This window comes from Urocitellus parryii, chromosome 14 (assembly GCF_045843805.1).
Source record: "Urocitellus parryii isolate mUroPar1 chromosome 14, mUroPar1.hap1, whole genome shotgun sequence".
NCBI lineage: Eukaryota > Metazoa > Chordata > Mammalia > Rodentia > Sciuridae > Urocitellus > Urocitellus parryii.
The window spans coordinates 58107428-58129333 of record NC_135544.1 but is presented as its reverse complement, the minus strand read 5'-3'; the positions used below and the strand labels follow the sequence as shown (position 1 = coordinate 58129333).

The window sequence follows — 21906 nt, the reverse complement described above, 5'->3', positions numbered from 1 at the left end:
CTGTTCAGTCCCAGAGAGCCTCAGCAAGAATCTGGGAGGGAGCTGGCTGAACAGTGGACACTCCTATGGAGTTTCTCTGGAGGTTACTGAGTGGGGAGGAGAGAGTTGCAGTAACTAGATTCTATGAACCTTCTTTGTTAGTTGCAGAGCGGGCTGAACAAATGTTAGCTGCAGGGTGGGCGGAACTTTCGGCCCTCACCCTCACCCGTGTGGTTCCTTATCGCTTGTTTGCCTCAAGTCTGAACATTCAACCCCACTCAAGGCTGAACACTTGATCCCCATCCATCTGGTGCAAAGGAAACCCACATCTAGCCCCTGCCCGGTCTCACTGAGGGCAGAAGATGAGACCCTTAGCAACTACTGTATGATTCAATCACTACACGCCAACAAGGCAGCTTGCAGACCCAGAGATCTCATTCGATCTGGGCTATAAAAACTCTCCTCTCACCCCTCTCTCTCTCTTCTCTCGTCTCTCTCTCTCTCTCTCTCTCTTCTCTTCTCTTTCCCTGGTCTCTCTTTCTCTCTCTCTTTTTCTCTTCCTTCCCTGTTAATCAGACTCCTCCACAATAAAGATCTCTTGGTTGCTCCAAGTGACATGGTCACTTTCCTTTCATTCTTCACGGCCCCATCCCACCTCCACCAGGGGACAGCCCCACTTGGAGGCTACATGCAGCATAAAGGCATGGAGTGTCTGCAGGGGAGAGAGAAGGAGGCATCTCCAGAGGAAGCACCCAGCCCATTGGCAGACAGGGCACCAGCATAGAGGGAGAGCCATGGACCTCTAGAGGCTCAGAACAGAGGGCACAGCAGCAAGTGGGTGGGAATACACTACGCTGAAGCTTCTTGGTCCCCATCCAGAGAGGAGAACACAAGCAGGAAGCACCCAGAGTGCTTTCCATATCTGCTGTTTCTGTTGGGAGCACTCAGCCGTGTATTTTAAAACCAGAATCTCTAGCCCTTCTAAACTATGCAAAATTCCTCCCGACATGACAACTTACACTCGTCCCACAAGCTTTAGGGAGACTGTCTCATTTGCACATTAACCCCAAGTTTAAATCACAAGCCACCAGTTGAAACAGTCTCTTATTCTTAGTTTGGCTTGCTGATTAGAACTGGCTAAGTAGCACTTAGTGTGTGTTGATAGAATGTGGTCCAAACCCCTACTATGTGCAAAGTCCTGAGGGGGTGGAGCTCTTTACCTCTCTATTCTCTCCTGTAGCCCACCCTCAGGCCACCCCACACCCCTGATAGTTCTCCAGTGCAGAGCATTCCACCGAACTCCCAAACCTCTTAGCACCTGCCAGGTGCCCTTGCCCCTTCTTCTCAGTGAATTTCTATTCTTCAAGGTCCTGTTTTGGCATTTCCTCTGTGACATGGTGCCTGGATTCTCAACTTTCCCCTTCTAAGTCCCCACTGCCCCACAGACACCACTGTTATAATGTTGACCATGCTTTCTATATTTCTTCTCTTTATTGAGCCACCAGCTATTTGAATTCAGAGGACTGCACTTTTTTAAATACTGCATTTTTTTTAAATATTGCATTTCTTTCAAGAAGTGCAATGACTGTCAGTAAAAGCTGAATGGCTGAATGAATGAAAAACCAATGGATCAGATTCCACACCAAAGGAAGTTTAAAAGCCAAAAGTTTTTGACGCGATTAGAGTTCTGCCTTAAAGAGTATAAAGCAGCAGGTAAGCAAATGGAGCAGCATTAATGGTGAAGACCATTCAAGAACTGGGAAAGCTTGACCTGAGGAAGGGAAGACGTAGGCAGAGGCAGAAGACCGGAGGGGACTTCACAGTGGTTAATGCCGCAGTCTGGCTGGGCACAAGTCACGAGCCACTCAAGCAGGAACAAACTTTATTTCCAAACTCCGCGAACGCCACCCACGCTGCCCTTCCAGGAACACCACACACCAACCGGAACTCCCCACCCCCAACTCTCCCGAACTGCAAAGTAGCGGGCAACCGAGGCGCACAGTAAAGGTCTAATATACAATTGAATACACAGCCTGTTTCAATCCAGCATCATCCAGTCACAGCAATTATAGACAGCTTAACTTAATATCATCATCTTAATGGCTTGCCTCTCAACCAAACTTCTGGCAAAATGCCAGGGGCCATTCCTACTCGGCTGTGGCTCTCAGCAGGTTTCAAATGCATGACCCAGAGCGGCAGGTAAGAGAGGTGAAGCATCAATTTTAAGATTCCAAAAGGGTAGAACTAGACCCACTAGGTGGAAAGTAACAGGAAGCATTTTGGCCTAACATTCTTGAGTTCAGTATTCCCCCCCCCTTCTCTGTGGTTTTGTTTTCCAAGATCTCAGTTACCCACAGTTAATTATGGCCCCAAAAATATTAAATGGAAAATTCCAGAAATAAGCAATGCATAAGTTTTAAATTACATAACATTTGAGTTGCATAATGAAATCTCACATTGTCCAGCTCCATTATGCCCAGGACATGAATTGTCCCCTTGTCCAGCATACCCATACTGTATATGACACCTTCCCACTAGTCACTTAGCAGCCTTCTTGGTTATCAGATCAACTGTTGTGGTATCTCAATGCTTGTGTTTGAGTAATCTTTGTTTTACTTAGTAATGACCCCAAATTGTGAGAGTAGTGATATTGGCAACTTGGATATGACCAAAAAAAGCCACAAAGTGCTTCCTTTGGTGAAAAAGTAAAAATAAAATATGGTATTTTGAGAAACAGAGACCACATTCACATAACTTTGATGACAGTGCTATTTTTATTATGTTATTGTTGCAAATCTCTGAGTCTAATTTATAAATTAAACTTCATCATAAATATGTATTTGTAGGGGAAAAAACAGTAAATGTAGAATTCAGTGCTCTCTGTGGTTTTAGGTTTCCAGTGGCAGGCAGTCTTGGAATGAATTCCCCAAGGATAAGGCAGAATTACTATAATCGAAGTTGTCCAAAATGGAATGAGATCCCTTAGGAAGCAATGCATTTCCTGACACTAAAGGAGTCTGAACAGGAACCCTATGACCATCTGGTAGTGGGATCGGACTAGATGAATCTTAGGGCTTCGTTGACTCTCAAGATTCTGAGTTTTTGAAGTGTTCCCCAGAGAAGCTGGTAATGGAAGTACTCTGCAAGATCACTAAATTTCAAAAGAGACATGGCAATTTCTTGTTTGAAACACTCAGAAATGCTGAACTATATCAAAGCCTATATGAGTGAGGAGATAAAAATGATGGAAAAACTGTTAGCTGGGCAAGCATGCAGTCATGCCTGCCCATAACTTCAGCCACAGAACTAGGAATTGACAAAGAGATCTGTTGTTTCCTGAAGACATCAGCTCAAAGCCACTGTCACATAAAATATGGTGGACACTGATGATAAAATAAAATATATGGTCTTATTAGTGGACAAAACTTTGTAGATCTCCAGGAAAATTTCTCTCCTGGAACTTATATTTCAGGTAGAGACATTGGGGCCACATGAAGCCCAAATGAACTAATCAACCAAAGTGATAAGCATTACCACCAGACCACCACTGGGTTAAATAAATATTTCAAGAGTGAACACAGAATCTTGAGAATTGAATAAAATGTGATCTTGAGACTAAAACCCTTCAATCTGAAAGCAATGCAGATCAAAGTGCATAAAAAGCACGAGGAGTAGAGAGGAGAATCAGATGTGCTCACTGAATTCTGGGATGTGGGTAGTGGTTTGGCTCCTTTCAGGGATGCAAGAACTTTAATTCTCTCACTTCAGTTACTAAGTCAATAGAATACAAAGGGAAGCAAAGGTCATCAGCATAGCTTGTAGCCATCTGGAGTTGTATTAGGTTTAGCTGCATCTAGTGGAGACAACAAATCATAAGCACCAACCAAACCAAAGCAGCACCCACAGTACCAGTCCATATAACCCCTAACTGAAATCTGAGAAAGTGGAAATTATCTGAGATGTGGTTGTAGAGAATTGGGCTTCAAATTCCTTCTGCCAGGAAGAGGTCATCTGACAAACCATGACACTGGAAAATCGAAAGGTTATCATTTCCAAAAAGGGAAAGGAGGTAGAAAGAAATAAACACCAGACATTTAAAAAGGAAAATAACCAGTAAACAAATAGTGGTGGTAGTTTAGTACAGTTGCTCAGAATGGAGTCACTGGGTTGAAAACAATGTGGTGGGAAGAGTATTAGACTGGAAACCAGATGTGGTATGTTCTATTTCTGGTTTTGCCACCAATGAAAAGAATTGTAGTGTTTTTAGATTTAAATAGGTGCTAAAAGAATGAAAATTCTCATTTTAAAATATCATTTGTCATGGAAACCAATAATGTACCAATGATCAGGGTCTTCTAGGTAGCACAACAGAGAAGACTGTAATGGTAAGTTTGTTGAATCAAAGAGAAAATGACCTGCAGGTGCATCATCCCTTCTAAGCTAATGCTGGAGTCCACTTCCCTGCAGAGGGAGGTAGCGATGGTAGTGCATATCATGAAAATTTGGTTTGTGTTGAGAAGCAATAGAAAATAATTTAGACTTATTGCTCGGGCAGGCAAGGTTCTGCACCTGTGGTTTATTCTACGTGTATTTCAACTATTTGGTTAGCACTTAAGTTTTGCTTTTAGTACTTATTTACATTCATGTGCACTGAACCCCAAAATAGCGTTTTTTATGACCCTGCAGGATTAGCTAGATGTGGGGAGGTTGTTCAGAACTGGCTTCCTGTTAGGTAATTGTGACTTTGGGCAGTTACTCTTGCTTCTCTCATCTCACTTTCTTCCATTTGTTTGCTTACCATATTTTTCCAAACAGGAAAGTAACAGAGGTGATACAAATGCAAGTCATCCCTATGCTAGACCAGCTGTAAACACTGGGATTGAATAAAGGTTAGGGCCCCTTCTCTTAGGGATACGGACAATGAGGCCCAGGGAGGGGAAGGATTGGGGCCCAGGGCACGTATTAAGGTAATGGCAATGAGGGCTCAGATGTGGGGTTCCTGAAGGCAAGGGCAAAATTCTTTTCATTACACTACATAGTCTGTAGTAGGTACTACTTAAAACTTCTGAAGTTTGGGCACAGGGGACAGAGGGAATAGTGCCCATGAGTGAGGGTTCTCTCAAATGCATGACAAAGGCATCTCTTGGGGACAAAGTCTGTTGAGGAAGAGGAAACATGGAAACTTGAAAATAATTATATATGGGGACTCAAACTGCTGCCTGCAAATTCTAAGATGTCCCCAGAGTAAAACAAGGCAGAAAAGAGAGAGAGAGAGAGAGAGAGAGAGAGAAAATGTCAGGGCAGTATACTTCTACTGCATTTGTTCTATTTGATGCAGAACTGAATGTGTTTATTGCAAATTATAAGCATCCTGTTCTTTTGCCCTAGTTCTCCTTTGGTCAGAATCTCCTCTTACCCTACCTTGCTCCCATGATCCGCCCTTCCCAACATTAATCTCTTTTTCTTTTCATGTCTATTACTCTCCTCAAAGTGGCATTAATAGGAAAAATATTAAATGCTTAAATTAGCAAAGTGTCTTTGGGGGGCATTTTGGTTTTTAACACTGGCTTATTTCCTCCTTTTAACAAATATGTAAGTTCTCGGTACACAGTAAGTACTGGATAAGTGTTTGTTGAACAAAGGTCATCTTTTAACTATATCTTAGGTGGTAAGATCAATAATGGTGGTGATTATATTTATTTTATTCATTTGTTCATTCTTTCAACAAATATTAGTTGTGTGGTAGTGGTCCTGGTGGTATAGCAGAGCAGCAGGGGCAAGGTGAGCAGCCCACAAACTCAGTCTGAATGATACATTGGACACTGCCCAGGATTTTGAGTCAGGATATTTAGATTTCATATTTCAATATAACACTGAACAAACTGCCTGATTTTTCTGAGCCCCAGTTTCTCCACCTGTGGAATAGGAATGGTGAAAACAGCCCTATCAGGAATTTCTTGTGAAAATGAATGTAACAATGCTCTGTGGGCATTTAAACATACATACAAATGTTATTTCTAGAATATGCTGTAAAGGCAGCGAAACTAGAAATCAGACCTAGTATTCATGGGGGCAGGTCTATTTAGTGTGGTAGGGGCAAACGCCACTTTCACTGGTAAACTGACTCCCCTTCTTGTCTCCACTGCTCAGTCACTTGGAGGAGGGTATACCATGTTCCTCGGTGGGTCTTTGGTTAAGTTTCATCCCCCTCCAACAAGGAGGTAGGCTAAAGAATGAAATAGAGAACAGGAGATTGGTCACAAAATGATAGAACATTGATAAAATTAAGGACTTATTTTCTTTATTTTTAAGTTTCAGGTTTGGGTTTAAGTACGGTTGGTGTGGGCAACTGTTGGGTAAACACTAATCAGTGCCTAGGAAAGCTCGCAAAAGGACGCTAAAGAATGTGATAGGAAGGAAATGGAGAGAGGAAGCTGGTCACTTCCCTTGTCTCCAACCCAGAGGTGAGGACCATTGCAGAGTGACCTGGTTGTAAAGTTTAAAATCTGAAGGCCTCCACTGCACAGTGGGCGAGCAGTCTGTCCTAGGTGTTGCCCCTGCTTGTAGGCACAGAGTGCTCTCCTGGTATCCTGGCCAGCTGCCACCCAGAAGCACATAAAAAAATGTCCAAAACCTCTCAGTTGAGTCCTCCAAATTCTTTCTTTGGGATCAGTAAACAGTGTGCTCGGGTGTCTACAGCCCTGGAAGGATAAGCAACATTTCCTAACCACCTTCTTGGACATTACATTGTTCTTCCAAACTGGGGACGTCCCAACAGAGCAATTTAAACATGCTAGGTCAAAAGCAAGAGATGAAATGAAAGCCTTCACACCCCTGTTTGAAAAGGGGTGTGTTTTGGCATCAACACATCAGGTAACTTGTCGGCCATTAGCAGCGTAGCCATCAGAAGCAGTCAGAGAAGCAGGAGAGGCAGTGGGGTGGATGGACGGCAGGTTTTTCTCAGCCTTCTCTTTTATGGGAATTGGTGAATAAATAAGCAGTTATTTTCATAACGTGCTTTAGCAGTTTCTAAGGAAATAAATTTTAATCTTATGGCTCTCCCAGGCTTGTCAAAGCTAATGAGGTATAAGATAACATTTCCCTCCTCATCAGGAACTCATACACTCATACACTCAATGTCAACACTAGCTGTTTTCTTTTGGAAGAAATGATTAATGACTTACCTAAGATCGTACTGTTAAACAAAACTCTAACTCAAACCAGATTCTCCCCATTTCTAGTCCATTGGCCTTTACCTAGCCTTAAAACTCACACATGCAAACAGAAAGGTACATTTATCTTTCCCCCAAGAAATAATTGATTTACTTTAAGAAAATCAATGTAATAAGTAATAAGCCAATATTGATGCATTATTGTTAACCGAAGTCCATTTTATTCAAGTGTATGCTTTGCATAGAACTTCCTTCCAAAGATCACAGTAAAGAAATAGGGTAAAAGAGTAACTCAACAGTGGAGAAACTTGACCAGCACTATTCAGTCAGGTGATCAAGGTCAACACTAACAGTCATAGGTCACGGTGGTGGTAAGCACCCTTGATTTGATGTGATCAAAACAGCATGCTAACTCGTGATCTTCCTCCCCAGATCATAACTCCAGGGTAATCATGAGAAAATGATCAGATAAATGCCCACAGAGGAGAATCCTACACAGTGCCTGACCAGCTCTCCTCAAAATTGTCAAGGTCATAAGAAATAAGCAAAGTCTGAGAAAATGTTACAGCCAAGCAAAGCCTAAGAAGAAATGAAAACTAAATGCAATGTGGAATCTTGGGAGGGGGAATCCTAGAGTAGAAAAGTAGCATTACATACAAACAAAGAAACATGAATAAAATGGACTTTGGTTAACAATAATGCATCAATATTGGCTCATTACTTCTAACAAATGTACCACATTTCCCTGATATAATAAGGGAAATTAGGAGTAGATTATATGTAAACACTCTATTTTCTCAATTTTTCTGTAAATCTAAAACTAGTCTCTGAAAAGAATCTTTTTAAAAAAACATCAACAAGTTACAGTGTAAATTATATAAGAGAAACAACTTACCAGATGTTTCTGAATAGAAAAAAAAATTCTGCTTTGGTTCTAGAAGTCCACAAAAAAAGATTAGGGCAGCTCTCTGTCTTGGTACAGATATTTGGAACCGGCTATATAAGGGGTACGTGGACCTTGCAGCCCGTCACAAAGTCACATTACACAGCAGAAGTGAAACTAACTTGCCATCCGGAGGCTATTCACCACAGTCTCCTCCCTCACAGGACACAAGCTATTTTCTACTTTCATTTAAACTTAAATTATATGTGAAGGCTCATGCACCCTTCTCTGCCTTCTTCCTGTAAACAGGAAGATCTTAGTCCTTCTCCTGTTCAGTAGTATCTAAATCACTTTCAGGCTGACATTCTCCTGATTGCAGTATCCACTCTGCAACATTCTTTCTTGGAGGGTGAACGCTATTCAGGTGGATCTGACTCACTTAAGCAGAATGGAAAAATGTCCCAGTTGCAAGAGAGATAAAGAGCTGGTTTCTGGACACCAAAAACATGGCTGGGAGAGATGAAGAATATGCGACAATAAAAATAAACCAATTCTTGATAAAAAGTCCTGAAGTTCACCCAAAATAAAATCCATAAAAAATTTAACACTTGATTGTTTGATTAGAGAAATGAATGGCAAGCCACTTTAAATAACTCTTTCTGAAACTTCAGTTTTAAATCCATATTTTTAAGAACAGATATTTTTAAAGTACTGTCCAATAGAGAAGAGAGGAAAAGAAAACCTATTCCACTGTGCTGTGCCTGGGAACCAAACAATGACTCTGACTCCAGGGAAAAGACTTTAACCTTCAGTTTCAGGTTGTGTGTAACCTCCAAAAGCTGACTGGCTCCTCACCAGGTCACCTCTCAGGGACTCAGGGACTCTAGGTGTGTACTTAGTCCAAAGTGGGGATGTAGAAAGTGAATGGATCAAAATGAGGAAAGAATTGAAGGTGAGTCTTTTTTTTTTTTTTTTTTTTTGGTACTGAGGATTGAACCCAGAGGTGCTTAACCACTGAGCCATACCCTCAGCCATTTTTAAAATATTTTATTTAGAGACAGGGTCTCCCTGAGTTGCTAAGTGCCTCGCTAAATTGCTGAAGCTGGTTTTGAATTCTGTCCTCCTGTCTCAGCCTTCGGAGCTGCTGGGATTACTGAAGGTGAGTCTTAAAAGACTGCTTTGAACTTTTAGCAAGATGATGTACCCCCTCCATAAGAAAATCATAGAAGGGCCAATATAAAGTTCAAAACAAAGAAAATCCATATGAATGCCTTCGTTGGTGTGGGATCTTCTTACCACTCTGGGCTAAATCGCTTTCAGGCTGACATTCATATCACACGCGCTCAGCTCTCCCTCTGCCGGCGATTTCTTTGCATCAACAGTTATCTCTATTCCTAACCAGAAGTGCTCCCAAATGACTGAAGAACTAAACTAGTTTTGAGTGTTTTTAAAGATGCCTAAATTCTTTATGATAGACCTTGGAACCTGCTATTGGAGACCCAAAAACCTGGTCTCTTGGAAAATATTTTCATCGGTCTTAAGGTGACAAAAAGTACGGACACCATTGACAGGACAGGTCGTGTCATAGTGGGGTCATATCCCCGCCTCTATTAATGGAAGGGTTCTTAACCTGTGGTCCGCGGACAAAGGAGGTCTTGGATGAGATTTTGGAAAAACTATCCCCAGTCCTGCTTCCAAACTCTGCAAAATGTATGTTTTTCTGGAGAGACAGCCACAGCTTTCAGGATGGTTACCAATGGAAGGGTATATGCCATTCTTCTGGGACCACAGTGACCCACTGGCCTCACAGCCTGCAGGTCAGACAGTTATTACTGGATTCCTGCCTGGTGTCTTCCAGGCTCTGAACTGGCTTCCACCACATGGGCCTGCGGTCTCCCCACGCCTTCCCACATGAGCTCCCACACGCCATTCAGGGACCACCCGCCCTCACTTAGGCTTCCTGGGGCAGAAGCTCTGCCTCATCGCTGCACTGCCCGGGCAGGTCTTTCCAGCTCCCAAGCGGCCACTCAGTTCATGCCTGGGTCCACAGACCCTGCGGGGCCGCGGTCGAGCCCCGCCCCTTCAGAGCCCCGCCCCTAGCGCCCGCCCCTCTCGCTCCGCCCCTTCTTCCCGCCCCGCCCTGGGGACAGAGCGCTGCTGTGTGCGCGCAGACTTCTGGGAAGAGCTTTACGGTGTGGTAGCTGTCCTTTTACGACGGGCGGGGTTGCTTTGTGGCTGTTAACTTTCTCCGTGGTCTGAGCTACAGTGTCGTGGTGGCATCGGCTCCGACGGCGCAGAAATGAGGCAGAAGCGGAAAGGTGCCAACCGGGAGGGCGAGGGGGAAGGGGGGGTGGTCGCCCCGGCGGTCAGGTGCAAAACCCAGCTTTCCCCCGCGGGAAATCTGCTGCCCGACCCAGTCTCCTCGCCCCCGGGTCGGTGGTGGGTGGATTCCAGCCCCCGCCTTCTCATTTCCTCGGGATGCTGTTTAAACCAGCCTACGCTGACTCTCCGTCTGCCTCCCGGGCAGGCTCTTGGTGTCTTTTGCATAAGTCGCTGGGTGAGCTTTATAGCAAAGTGTGCTCTTCAAGGAGTTAACGTGGTTAGTGCATTTAACGCCTTCGCGGACTCTCACGTTAAGGTTTATTTTACGAGGCATTTGACGTGTCTGAGATTTTCTTTTTAAGCCTTAAATATGAAAAGCCATGGGTTATCCTTGAAGTCTGTGGAACAGTTGTGCATGCGTTGACTCCCATTTCTATTTCCTGAGCTAGCTCCGAGCATTTTTCTTTAGTTTCTCAACGGAAAGGAGTGAAATTTTAGACGTCCTCCCAGGTTCTGTTCTTATCGCCATGTGCTCACTGGTCTAATAATGCTAATGGTTACCAGAATAAGAACTACTTTTATTGAGTCTTTACTAGTCATTCCGAAGTCACTATCATCTCCATTTTACGCATAAAGAGATTCAGTTAAGTAACTTTCCCAACCCAAAATTATACATAGGAGATAGGGAGCTGGTTGGTCAGGCTGTGTCTGTGACTCCAAAAACATAAATGAAAAGTAAATGTGTGTCCTTAATCACTATGCCTCTTGGCATTAATTACTATTTATCTTTCCAAGCAGCAGCTCCCAGACTCCTGAGTGTTGTCTATTAATCTTGTCACATCAAACTCGACATGCCCCAAATTAAATTTGTCCTTATCTCTAACTTGCTCCTCTCAGTCAGCCAGGCCAGACAACTTAATTATTTTAGCTTGATCTGACATCAAACCCTGATACCTGTTACTTAGAAGTCACACTTGAAATAGTTTACCCTTTGTCATTTTGGTCACTGTCATCCTAATCTGCTTTCACCAATAACTAATATTTGAAAAATACTTTGGCTTTCATATATGTTATCACATATATGTGATCTTGTGAGATTTGTGCATACTATACCAATTTTACAGACAAGGACATAGATACTCAGAAGGCTTTAGATCCTCCCTTTATCACATAGTCAACAAAGGTTGGGATTGGAATCTGCCTTGTTAAAGGTTTTTGTTTTATTTGTTTTGAATTTCAGATCTTGTGGACTTTTAACTATTGCCTTTCAAGAGCCTTTTGCTTAGTGTCCAGTTTATATGTATGGTTTTCCCCTTTGAAATCATTCTTTGTATGACATTCTCATTTTTTTAAAACACTACTTTCACCTTTTTGTTTCCAAAGTTGAGAATATGAAACTCTCTGCTGTGTATTGCATTCTATTTAAATGCCTTTGTCTTGTGCCATTGTACTCTCAGCTATCTGACCTTTGCTGAACTCTGGGCCCTGTCCGGCAGCTTGTGCTGTAGTTAGGCAGTGCTCCTTCACACACAAATAGGTTACTCTTATGCATGACATTAGTCCTTCTAGATTGCTTTCTGGGTTCAGATCCTGCCCATGTTCAGAAAAAAGAGCCCGTGCCATTTCTTCTATGAAGCTTTTTCTAATTTACTGTTTTATTTAATTCAAGTGGTTTTCAGATCTTCATCTATTTTTTATCCTTTTACCCTCCAAATAAAGTTTTCTGCAGAACCTCAGTATATAAGGAGATGAAAACAGAGCTGCTGTGGTGTAATGGAGAGAGACCCTTCCCTTCCCTTCCCTTCACTTCTTCCTCTGCCACCACCACCAGCCCTTCCTGTTACATGGCCCGCCCCTTAAGCACCTTTGTAAAACTCTGAAGTGCTGAACTATGTGAGTTGGAAAGCATTTAGCCCCTGACTGTAGGCAGACTTTTTCTCTCAAGTTGTTTTTGTGTGTTAATTTTGTCTCCTTAAATAGAGGTGTGTAGCTCAGTGTGGTGGGGGAGGGGGGGAACCATGGAAATGATAGTGAAAAGACTGGATTTGTGCATTTACAAAGATGTTGTAACTTACCTTTGCTGATTTTATCTGTAAAAGGGGACAACAATACTTATGTTACAGTGTTTCAAGTGAAATCAAAGTAAATGAAAGGGCTTCAGGGCTTTCTCATCCATCCTTCTGTGATGACTTCATTATCACTGCATACCAGCTTTCTGTGCAGGCAGAAGCATGCTGGCCCACAGCCCCAAGCTGAAAAAGAGTGGCATCTTTTTCCTTGAGGAAAAGAACTCAGATTGGCCTTGAACCAGTAAACTGGGATTGAGGATGGGGTCATGTAAGAACATGATAGCTTCTGCTGTGTCTTTGGATGACAAGGGGAACCCAAGTTGGCAGGAGAGGGTAATGATGGTGGGCAGACTGGATCTTAGAAACATGTTAAGATCCTTAATGGTGTAAAACCTACAGCCCTGCTTTGCAATGCTGCTACTACAAATAGAAGATATTTTTGAGTTTCAGCTTCACCCTTTGTGATATCTTTATGGGCAATTGTTCTGTCTGCCACACTCTGTTCTAGGTATCAGTTGAATTAATGCATCTAAATGTTCTCTATGAACTGTAAAGTATGCAAAATTAGTAATTACTAATCTGGAGCTAAAAACAAGATATTTAGTTACTGTACAAGTAGGGGGTTGGGGCCTTTTTTCTAGCTTATTTTTTCCTGTATCTAACTGTAATATTCTTATAATGTTATATGCTTCTAATGGGACCTTTTCCCATGTGTAGGTAAAGCCAGGTTTGTTTCAAAATAAAGATACAAAAGATATGATCTCATTGTAAACAACAGATATTTAGTGTCTTCTAAACTTGAGCTACTCTCTCATAGTTGGATTGATTTTGAAGAAAAACTCCTACTAAATAAGATTTTAAAATCTTTACTAAATAATGTATTTTTTAAACTACTTTTGAATCTTATCTTTTCAGGAGATCTCAGCCCTGCTGAGCTTATGATGCTGACTATAGGAGATGTTATTAAACAACTGATCGAAGCCCATGAACAGGGGAAAGACGTTGATCTTAATAAGTAAGTGTAAAAAGTGGTAGTTTTGTTCATAAGTAGTAGTTCACATTTTGAAAGAATTATAATACTACTTGTTTTTTGTTTGTTTGGTACTGGCAATTGATCCCAGGAGTGCTTTACTACTGAGCTAAATCTCCAGCCCTTTTTTTTCTTTTCTTTTTTTAATATTCTGTTTTTTAGTTGTAGTTGGACATAATGCCTTTATTTTATTTTTATTTGGTACTGAGGATCGAACCCAGAGCCCTGCACATGCTAGGTGAGTGTTCTACTGCTAAGCCACAACCCCAGCCTCTCCAGTTCTTTTTTTTCCCCTCTTTTTTTGTTTTGTTTGGCTAAGGGTCTTGCTCAATTGTGCAGGGCTCATTAAGTTGCTGAGGCTGGCCTTGAACTTGCAGTCCTTCTGCCTCAGCCTCCCCAGTTGCTGAGATTACAGGAATGTGCCACTGAGCTCAGCTAATACTACTTGTTTCCTATTTCATATTTTAGTTGAGAGCTATAGCTTTCTACTTTGCTCTGTCACTTGTTTGTGGCAAAATTGTCTCGTAGTATAATAATACTCATAGTTTCTAATGTTCATTGGGCACTTTCTATATTTCAGGTACTGTTATTAGTGCATTGTATGTAATAGCTCAGTTAATCCTCTCAAAACCGGTTCCTATCAAAAATATTGGCCGAGTACTGGTATCATCCTTATTTGACAGATGGGTAAGCTGAGACAGAGAGAAGTTAAATAATTTGTCCAGAGGTAAATAACTAATAATTGGCAGAGCTGGGATTTGGAATTAGGTCATCTGTCTCCAGAGTCCATGCTCTTATCTTCTGGGCTACATCATTTTATATCCTACTTCTCTTTCCTACTGCCTCAGAGAAAGCAGCTGTTCTTTGGGGACAATACTTCCTTTGGGCCCTTGATGTAATCCAGCCCCCTCCTCTTTAGATCCTCATTGACACATGCATCCACTTCCTTTCCATAATCACATTCATGTTGGTCTTTGCCATACCCTCAAATGAGAATGGTCTTTCATCTCTGCATTTTTTAAAATTGTATATTCGCTGTATAGATCAGCCCTAAAGAAAGAGTTCTACCCCAACTCAGGTCACCTAATCACCACACGCATGACCTATTCTTATATCCTGTTCTCTTCATACTTAAGCTTCTATAATACTTGGCCCCTTCCCTGAAACATCATGTTCAGTAAACATTTGCTAAATAACTAAGTAAATAATTATCCCCTTTTGAGTATGAACTCATTATATTATACTCATTTTCCTTTCATAACTCTAGTAGTTTTACTTCTCTTTTAGTTGGTTATGCTCCTAATTATATAATTGTTAATTTCTCGTGAACATTCTATTTTTGTCAAGCAAACACCATGCTTTCTAGTAAGCTTCCCTTTAGTTCCATTTGCAGCACGAACACCGTTCTCCTCTCGATTCCCACAGTGTGTTATCATTTCACAGTTACTGTATACAAAACTACTATGCCCCAATAACTTCCTTTTAAAAATACTTTTGTAAGTATCAATTATATTGAAAGCTATCTATTTTTGTCCTTCACTTAATCGAGCAATTCTAAAGTTAAATTTGCCATTTTCCTTAAAACTGTCCTTTACTCAGATGTCCTTAGCCTATTATGTATGGACTTTCAGCCTGGCTTTAACCTGTTTTTCCAACTTTTTAAACTTCTGTACCTTTACAGGGAAAGTTTTCATCTTTCTACTGAGTTGGTCTACCCATAGTTCTCAAATTACATGCATCCTGTGTTTATATCTTCACACAGGTGGCCTATCTGCTCTCAGCTTCATCTCTATCTGCATTGCATATCTTCGGCCCACTCTTTTTTTGGGTTCATTTTCCATGACCATCTCTCCAGCACACATTAAATCCTGTCTGAATTCTAGAAGCATTTACTGGTGCTTGGTGTGGGGCAGGTAAATGTATTTTATCACAGTGTACTTGAAAGGACCATGCCTTGTGCCTTGCACCTTCTGATGTACCAGGCACTTAGGTAGTCTCTGTGCATACTTTGCATACTTGGTTAACATTAGTTGAAAATGATGTGAGCACCCCACAGATGTCTCTAAATGGATTAAAATTGGAAGATAGGATGACTGTCAGGGTTTCTTAGCAGTCACAATTAAAAGAAAACCTGGTAAAATTTTAGAGAAAAGCAAAGGAATCATTATTTATGATGAAGGTTACATCTGGGAGCTAGGGTTAGGGTTACAATCAGGGAACAGCCTGAAGAAGTGGTTACTTTATAATTACTTAATAAAGTATATTTATGTTTTATGCTCTATTTTATGAGTATATAATATTTTGTCTAAGAAAGTTGTTCTCAACCAGAAACATTTGGCAATGTCTAGAGGCATGCCAAGAGGGAGGCTAGTGAGTGGAGGTCAAAGAAGTTGCTGAACATCATACAGTGCACTAGACAGACTCCCACCCAAAGAGCATCTAGTCCCAAAGGTCCATGTGCTGAGGTTGAGAAAAGGTAGTTAGAGTACCCGCTAGAATAGAAGCTGGAGCAGTGTTTGGAAGTAGACCTGCATTGTGCCTCATCTTGGGCCTCTCCACCATAGTCTTCTGGTTTTCTTTCTGGTGTTTGAGGGTGAGAAGAAGTCGCTTACTCATGAATTTTGTTCTTTTGTTTCCCTGATATTCACAGATCTTAAAGCCTCTGTGGTCTCATGGTGAAGGGTAGGCAAGTAACAGGAGTTAATGATGTTACTTAAACGTTATCCTTTCGGTAGCTTGTGCTTGAAATATCATGATCTTGATAACGCTAGATGCTTTACTGAAATTTCAGGGTGAAAACCAAAACAGCTGCCAAATATGGCCTTTCAGCCCAGCCCCGCCTAGTGGACATCATCGCTGCAGTCCCTCCTCAGTATCGGAAGGTCTTGGTCCCCAAGTTAAAGGCAAAACCCATCAGGACTGCTAGTGGGGTGAGTGATTCAACTCATTAAATATTGATACAGGGAGTTGGATGGCGGTGGGTGATTCAGACTCAGAAAGTCTGTTATGTGCTAGAGTGGAGACATGCAGAACGCTAGGAGCAGAGAGAGGAAACCAGTTAGTTGTGTTTAAATGAATAGATGATGTTTTGATGTCTTTAAAAGTAAAGATTGAGACTTGGTGATAATCACTGTGATAAATGTTGGCCCGCTAAAACTGATAGCTTTCAATATAATTGATACTTATAAAAGTACTTTTAAAAGGAAGTTACTGGGGCATAGTAGTTTTGTATATAGTAACTGTGAAATGATAACATAATAGAGAGCACTGTGGGAATCAAGAGGAGAATGGTATCTGTGCTGCAAATGGAACTAAAGGGAGGCTTACTAAAAAGCATGGTGCTTGCTTGACCTGTAAGTGATCCTCAGGTAAGTGGGCAAGAGCAGGCTCCAATGGTAAGGAGAGCAAAGGTACCGGGAACCAACGTGCACCAGGTTGGGTAATGCAGAGGGCCTGGTATGTGCAGGGACACTGAGTACACCAGACTGATGGGAGCCAAGGGTTCTTTTGGAAAAGCAGCAGGACATGAATTTGGGTTCAGCTGTGAAAGATCTTAAATATCTGGCAAAGAAGCTAGATAATCAGAAATTTAAAAGGATTCTGAGAAGAGGAATGATAAACAGATTTCAGAAAAATAATCTGGATACAGCATGCAGGGTAGTTTGGAAACAGAACGACTTGTTTGGAGACTTTGGTCTGAGTTCTATGTGAAGTGTAGAAATTTTAGAGATTGTTTTAGCATTTACTTCTTTATTTTCTTTATAGACATGGCTTGAATTTTAGGTCTGAGCATTACATATGAGCTTACTACTATGGAAGACAAAGGTTTAGTAACTTTTCAATACAACCTGTCCAGCTGGCTTCCATGGTAACAGCCTGCCTAATTCTCTTTCTGTCTTATCATTTCTGTCCCTTTCTTGGAGGGCTACTCTTGTTTTTGCTTGTAGTCCTGGGTGCATTGTATTTAGGACTGTATATGCTTTCCTTGGTAATCTGATTCAATTGTTTATTTCTCCTTTTTTTGTACAGGGATTAAACCTAGGGTCTCAACATGCTAGGCAAGGGCTTTACCACTAAGTTATATCCTTAGACCTTTATATTTTTTATTATGAGACAGGATCTCACTGAGTTGCTCAGACTGACCTTGAATTTGGAATCCTCCTGCCTAAGCCTCCCCTGTTGTGAGATTACAGGCATGTGCCACCATGTCTGGCTCATTTGATGTTTTAAGTATAGCTGTGTGCTGACCCTCTGTTGCAAACTTTCCCCAACCTCAGATCATGCCTTACCTGATAAATATTTGTCCATTGCCTCAAGTACAGCTTAGCCAAAACTAACCTTGGACTTGCCCATTGGTCTTTGCTACCATCCACTCAGTTTCCAAAAAATGTGAAATGCATCATCTGTTCCTCCCACCACTGGTAGAAATGTTTTGGCCTTTATTATTTCTTTTTTAGATTACAGTCATTTCCCAACTGTTCTACTTTGTCTTATGTGCATCAAATCCATCTTTGACATCACTGGAGTAATTGATCAAAAAAATACCAGAAGCACACAGTTATCCTTATGTGCCACCATTCCCTCCCCACCCTGGTTTCCCTGTGTTGGTTTGATACATTTGTTACAATTGATGAATCAATTTTGCTAGGTTATTATTAATTAAAACCTATTGTTTGCATTAGTGTTTATTCTCTGTTGCATTGAATGGGTTTTACCAAGTGCATAATGTCATGTAGCCATACAGTGCTGTATGAACTAGTTTCACTGCCCTTAAACTCTTTTCATTCCTCCCTCCTGATGATCCAAATCTAATCTGACAATCACTGATCTATTTAGTTCTTCCATAGTTTTGCTTTTTCCAAAATGTCATATAATTGGAGTCATACAATACAGTGTAGAGCCTTTTCAGATTGGCTATTTTGACTTAGCAATGTGCTTTTAAGTTTCCTCCTTGTGAAAAGAAGAACTCAAATTAGCACCATTTGCCAATGATATGATTCTATACCTAGAAGACCCCAAAAAAATTCTACCAGAAAACTTCTAGAACTAATAAATGAATTCAGCAAAGTAGCGGCATATAAAAATCAACACCCATAAATCAAAGGCATTTCTGTATATCAGTGACAAACCCTCTGAAAGGGAAACGAGGAAAACTGCCCATTTACAATAACCTCAAAAAATAAAATACTTGGGAATCAACTTAACAAAAGAGGTGAAAGACCTCTACAACAAAAACTACAGAACACTAAAGAAAGAAATGAAAGAAGACCTTAGAAGATTTAAAGATCTGTCTTGTTCTTGAATAAGCAGAATTAATATTGTCAAAATGACCATATAACCAAAAGCACTATACAGATTCAGTGCAGTTCCAATCAAAATACCAATGACATTCTTCATAGGAATAGAAAAAGCAGTTATGAAATTCATCTGGAAAAATAAGAGACCCAGAATAGCTAAAGCAATCTTTAGCAAAAAGAGTGAAGCCTGTGGCATCACTATACCAGACTTAAACTACACTACAGAGCAATAGTAACAAAACTGCATGGTATTGGCACCAAAATAGATTGTAGACCGGTGGTACAGAATAGGGGACACAGAGACAAACCCACATAACTACAGTTATCTTGTATTAGACAAAGGTGCCAGAAATGTACATAAGAGAAAATATAGTCTCTTCAACAAATGGTGCTGGGAAAACTGGAAATCCACATGTAACAAAATGAAATTAAACCTCTATCTCTCACCATGCACAAAACTCAAATCAAAGTGGATCAAGGACCTAGGAATTAAACCAGAGACCTTGTGCCTAATGGAAGAAAAAATAGGCCCAAATCTCCATCATGTCAGATTTGGCTCCAACTTTCTTAATAAGACTCCTATAGCACAAGAATTAAAACCAGAAACCAATGAATGGGATGGATTCAAACTAAAAAGCTGCTTCTCAGCAAAAGAAACAATCGAACAATCTCTATTCAGTGAGGTGAATAGAGAGCCTACAGAATGGGAGCAAATCTTTACTCAGATAGAGCACTAATCTCTAAGATATATAAAGCACTCAAAAACCTTAACACCAAAAAAAAACAAATAACCCAATCAATGAATGGGCCAAGGAACTGAACAGACACTTCAAGAAGATTATATATAATCAGTCAACAAATATATGAAAAAATGTTCAACATCTCTAGCAATTTCAGAAATGCAAATCGAAACTAAGATTTCATCTCAATCCTGTTAGAATGGCAACAATTCTTAATTGTTTGTATTAAGAATACAAACAACAATAATTTTTGGTGAGGAAGTGGGGAAAAAGGCACACTCATACATTGCTGGCGGGACTGCAAATTGCTGCAGCCAATATGGAAAGCAGTATGGAGATTCCTTGGAAAACTGGGAATGGAGCTACCATTTGACACAGCTATCCCACTCCTCAGTCTATACCCAAGTACTTAAAAACAGCATACTGCAGGGACAACAGCCACATCAGTGTTTATAGCAGCACAGTTCACAATAACTAAACTGTGAAAGCAATCTAGATGCCCTTTAGTAGATGAATGGACAAAGAAAATGTGGTATATATACATAATGGAATATTACTCAGCATTAAAAGAGAATAAAATCATGGCATTTGTAGATAAATGGATGGAGTTGGAGAATATAATGCTAAGTAAAGTAAGCCAATCCCAAAAAATCAAATGCTAAATGTTTTCTCTGATATAGGGATGCTGATTCATAATGGAGTTGGGGGAGGGGAGTGTAGGAGGAATAGATGAACTCTAGATAGGGCAAAGGGGAGGGAGGGAGTGGGGGGGCTGGGGGTAGGAATGATGGCGGAATGTGATGGACATCATTACCCTAAGTACATGTATGAAGACATGATGGTGTGATTCTATTTTGTGTACAACCAGAGATAGGAAAAATTGGGCTCTATGTGTAAAAAAGGAATTGTAATGCATTCTGTTGTCTCATATAACAAATTAGAATTAAAAAAAAAAAAGTTTTCTCCTTGTCTTCATGGCTTGGTAGCGCATTGCTTTTTGTTGCTGAATGATGTTCCATCATGTGGATGTACCCTTTGTCCATTTACCTATTGAAGGGCATCTTGTTTGCTTTTAGTTCTTGGCAGTTATGAACATAGCTGCTGTAAACACTCAAGATTTTTGTATATATGTACATTTCAGTTCATTTGAGTAAATATCAGGGAGTGTGATTGTTGAGTTGTATGGTATAAGTATGTTTAGCTTTGTAAGAAACTGCCAAATTATTTTCCCAAAGAAGCTGTTTGATTCTGTATTCCCACCAGCAACAAATGAGCATTGTTGTTGTTCAGTAGCCTTTTTACCATTTAGTGTTATCATTATTTTGGATTTTAGTCGTAATGATAGTTATGTAGTGATATCTCTTAATTGTTTTAATTTAAAGTTCCCTAATGACATAGGATTTTGAGCATTTTCACATGGATTTATTTACCCTCTATAGATCTTCTTTGGGGAGGTGTCTGCTCAAATCTTTTGTACTATTTCTAATTGGGTGTTGTTTTCTTATTAAGTTTTAAGAATTCTCTGTGTGTGTGTATTGTGCGAATATTCCATTCTGACGCTTGATCTTTTATTATCTTAACAGTGTCTTTCTTAGAACACAGCTTTTAAGTTTTAATGAAATGCAGCTTCCCAGTTTATTTTCTTTAATGGATTACATTTTGGGTATTATTTTTATGAGACCCGAGGTCACCTAGATCTTTCTACCTTCTGAAAGTTTTATAGATTTGCATTTTATAATTCAGTGTATGATCCAGTTGGAGTTTGTATTCTTTGAGTGTTTGCTTCTTCTGTGTGGAACACTCTGATTGTTGTTATTCTTAATAGTATCAATATTAGTAATAATAATAACAATAGCTACTTTATGTACCAGCCACTGTGCCAGGTACTTTATGTATGTTTTCTAATTTGATCCTCATAGCAGTCTTGAGGGTTAGATAGTACTGTCTTCATTTTACAAAATGGGAAAATACATAGCAAGGGCAGATCTTTCTCGTCGACTCCAAAGTACGATAGGAAATGACGGGGGAGCTGTGGGAGCAGGTCTCATCTCTCCCTCACCCAGTCCAGTTGCTCTTATTTCTTTTGGGTATTGAATTTGAAGTAAAATGTTCCTTGAAGGAGAGTGTGATTACTTTAAAAATACTTGAGAAACACTGACTTGCTTTCCTGGCCCCCCTTTCCTTACCCTCTTGGCTCAGCTTACTTACTCAGCATGAATGTTCCATCCTCAGAAAGGCTGCCTGACACTGTTGACCTTGGGCATGGTCCTCATTTTCTACAAGCTTCTTACCCTGTTGTTTTGAAATGGCCTATCTGCGTCCTTCTCCCCTGCTGAGTAGTATGATTTCAGAAGGCCCAGGCAGTGCATTATCACTTCTGTAGTCTTTGGGTCCACAGAGCTCTGTATAATCTG

At 40.7% G+C, this 21906-nt stretch overlaps 2 protein-coding genes across 2 annotated transcripts in view; one reads left to right on the top strand and one right to left on the bottom strand.

Annotated features, from left to right (window-relative positions):
• Positions 1-8383, bottom strand: part of Nuggc (nuclear GTPase, germinal center associated) — a 45787-nt gene extending 37404 nt beyond the window's left edge. The window contains exon 1 of the mRNA XM_026398891.2: positions 8047-8383. The gene's annotated coding sequence lies outside the window, so the exon portion shown is untranslated. The remainder of the gene's footprint in view (positions 1-8046) is intronic.
• Positions 8384-10241: 1858 nt separating this feature from the next.
• The window catches only part of Elp3 (elongator acetyltransferase complex subunit 3), an 80237-nt gene continuing 68572 nt past the window's right edge, over positions 10242-21906 (top strand). The window contains exons 1-3 of the mRNA XM_026398867.2: positions 10242-10352; positions 13341-13440; positions 16247-16385. Coding sequence (XP_026254652.1) covers positions 10334-10352; positions 13341-13440; positions 16247-16385 — 258 coding nt within the window. The 5' untranslated portion in view covers positions 10242-10333. The remainder of the gene's footprint in view (positions 10353-13340; positions 13441-16246; positions 16386-21906) is intronic.